A 3,295-nucleotide genomic window follows, 5' to 3' on the forward strand; every position below is an offset into this window, starting at 1 on the left:
GGGGGGGGAGGGGCGAGATTCTCCGCACCTCCATGGCCCAAAGGCCATCGGAGATGGGGGGGACCGGCGGCGGCATCGACGAGAGGAAGAGGAAAGTTTGGGACGTTTTCTTGTGAAGGAGGAAAGAGAACGCTTAAGATTATACAAATTGAGTGGATGGATCCAACCAACCTGCAAATACTCAGCATGCATCTATCTATATCTATACCAATATAAAAAGAGTGAGGTGCGGAGATCCAACATATCTCATCCATTCAACCACATGTATCAAATGGTCTATATTTCCCAGTTTTTAGCACTAAACAAAATTAGCATCTTCCCCTAATAAATAGTATTCCTAATATCAACGTCATCGTGTCAATCAATTAAGTATATACTAAATATCTTATCAAATAGTAGTGTGTGATGTAAATAATATATTGTCTAATACTATATCCTAAAAAAATATCTCCTATACTAAATTGCATCGTACGTACACGATTACTAGTATAGTATACAGTAACAATACAAAAAGACACAAAATGGTAGATCCAACTTATCTCGGCCATCAATACATGTCAATCCAAGGATCTAGGTTGATCCAATGACGAGCACTCAACATGTTTAGCATATAATTAATATCATACCAATTATTAATATTAACTCTAATCAAATAATTAACATGAAATCAATATCCTACTACCTAATATCAATGTGCAATTAATATCCTACCTAATATCAATCTGCAATTAGTATTCTACCAATATAAGCGCGCAATGCACATAGCGTAATTACTAATATTAACTGGTGATTTTTTCTCTCCTACATGCAATTAATTTTAAAACAAGATATGGCAAGATCATATATCTCATTTATTAGGAAACTATTACAACATACCGTTGGTGGGATATAAATTAAGAACACCGGGTGCTGGGCAAGAATCATCATCATCTTCTTCCCCGTCTAGGTGTTGTATAATGACATCATTGGCCAACCTCTTAGTATCGCTTCTACTGATTACCACCTTCTCTCTTGCACCCATACGCTGCTATGTTAATCGAGCAGATGTAAGGGTACAACATGGTGCCAATAATAAGTCTGTCCACCACACTTACATTGTGCTCGTCGAGCCACCGCCCTCTCCCTCGCCCTCGAATGTTGACGAAGACATGTACCGTCATTGGTACGAGTCTTTCTTGCCCAAATCACGCGATGGTGACTCGGGAAAGTCACCTCTTCTGCACTCCTACACCGAGGTGTTCAGCGGCTTCGCCGCAAAGCTCACTGATCGGGAGCTCAATGCAGTTGCGAAGAATCCAGGGTTCGTGCGTGCGTTCAGGGACCAAACACGGTACCTCATGACCACACACACTCCAAAGTTTCTTGGGCTCAGGAAGGGCACCGGCATCTGGAGCGACGCGGACTATGGGAAGGGAGTCATCATTGGGTTGCTTGATAGTGGCATCTATGCGGAGCACCCTTCGTTTGATGGTGAAAACATCGCAACGCCACCAGCAAGGTGGAAGGGATCATGCATGGCGACCCGGTGCAACAACAAGCTCATTGGTGCACAATCATTCATCGAAGACGATGATGACCCTAGCGACCAGCAGGGGCATGGGACACACACGTCATCCACGGCAGCCGGTAACTTCATCACCGGCGCGTCGTATCATGGTATGGGAGCGGGCACCGCATCAGGAGTTGCTCCTGGTGCCCATATCGCCATGTACAAGGTGTGCGCTGATGGAGAATGTAATGATTCCGCCATAGTGGCCGGCCTCGACGCAGCCATCAAGGATGGGGTGGACGTGCTCTCACTCTCCATTGGCCATCTTGGCAGCCTCAGGTTCGATAAAGACCCCATCGCCATCAGCACATTTAGTGCCATATCAAAGGGCATCGTCGTGGTTTCCACGGGTGGTAACGAAGGACCCGATTCACATTCGGTAAACAATGATGCACCATGGTTGCTCACAGTCGGTGCTAGCTCGGTGGATCGAAGCTTTGACATCGGCGTGAATCTTAGCAATGGCAAGTGCATCCACGGAGAAGGGCTTAGCCAGGTGGCAAAGCCGAGGTCAAAGATGTATCCACTCCTCTACTCCGAAGAACGGGGCAAGTATGACTACATGGATAACCATGTCGTCGGTGAGAAGATCGTCGTCTGTGAAACGGATACTACCCGCGAGAACATCAACAACATAATGAGTGCCGGTGCGGCCGGCGTAGTGCTATTGAACGGTGAATCCAACGGATACACAATTGAGCTTGAGGATTACAACTCCAATGTGGTGCAGGTGAGCACGAACGATGGCGCCATCCTCAGAGCCTATGCGACATCGACAAACAGCTCGGCGGGTGCCATTTTCTCGTACCACAACACACTGCTTGGTGTCCATCCGGCCCCTGTGGTGGCATCGTTCTCTTCCCGAGGTCCAAGCATCGACATCCCCGGCGTGCTCAAACCAGACATATTGGCACCGGGGCTCAACATCCTTGCTGCATGGTCGCCTGAAGCAGACCCTGGCCTGGTCTATGACATGGGTATCACCGACTATGCTGGTTACATCTGTTGGCTCCTCGGCGACGAAGGCCTGGCAACCTTTGTGCATGACAAGAGATTGACTTGCGCGAAGCTGCCCAAGGTGAAAGACGTGCAGCTCAACTACCCGACCATAACTGTGCCGTTGAAGTCAGCAACCTTCGTCGTGAACCGAACAGTGACAAATGTAGGGCCGCCAGCATCGACGTACACTGTGAAGTTGGACGTGCCCAAATCGGTCATGGTACGTGTCGCCCCGAACAAGTTGGTGTTCTCCAAGGCTGGGGAGAAGAAGACGTTCACCGTGTCGGTGAGTGGCAAGGACGTTCATGGACAAGGACACGTGGAGGGATGCTTGAGCTGGGTGTCGGCGAAGCATGTTGTGCGGAGCCCGATCATTGCTGTTCCTAATCTCCCCGAATCTCCGCCGCCTCTAGAGAATATTTAGGTGCGTTGTGGAAAAGGGCTAGAAGTGAATGTTTGAATGTTGCATTTTATTTATCATCAATTTGTAAGGGTTGCTTAAAATGTTAAATCGATCAACTTTCTGAGATATTGGAGAGCTACTGTCAGATTAATTCATGAGTATACGTATAGTATGAGCTATTCCTATCGCAGCGAACTTGCTGAACAAGGTAGTACTGGTGAACAAAAGCACAAGCGTGTGTGCAGTGCGAGCTAAGAAAGCCGGTTCATCATCCGGCATTATGCATGGTATTCAGTCATGATTGTCAAGTGTCAAGTTCTTTTAAAGGCTGAACCCTCAAGTGT

At 47.5% G+C, this 3,295-nt stretch overlaps 1 protein-coding gene across 1 annotated transcript; it reads left to right on the forward strand.

The window, feature by feature from the left end:
* Window positions 1–954: 954 nt before the first annotated feature.
* On the forward strand, window positions 955–3,077 carry LOC119325494 (subtilisin-like protease 4). The gene has a single exon (XM_037599236.1). It carries the CDS (start codon window positions 957–959, stop codon window positions 2,970–2,972), a length of 2,016 nt encoding a protein of 671 aa, XP_037455133.1. The 5' UTR covers window positions 955–956; the 3' UTR covers window positions 2,973–3,077.
* The last annotated feature ends 218 nt before the right edge of the window (window positions 3,078–3,295 follow it).

This window comes from Triticum dicoccoides, chromosome 6B (assembly GCF_002162155.2).
Source record: "Triticum dicoccoides isolate Atlit2015 ecotype Zavitan chromosome 6B, WEW_v2.0, whole genome shotgun sequence".
Taxonomy (NCBI): Eukaryota; Viridiplantae; Streptophyta; class Magnoliopsida; order Poales; family Poaceae; genus Triticum; species Triticum dicoccoides.

Excerpts from the sequence above, each read along its gene's own strand:
- LOC119325494 (XM_037599236.1), top strand. The coding sequence starts at position 957 with ATGACATCATTGGCCAACCTCTTAGTATCGCTTCTACTGATTACCACC.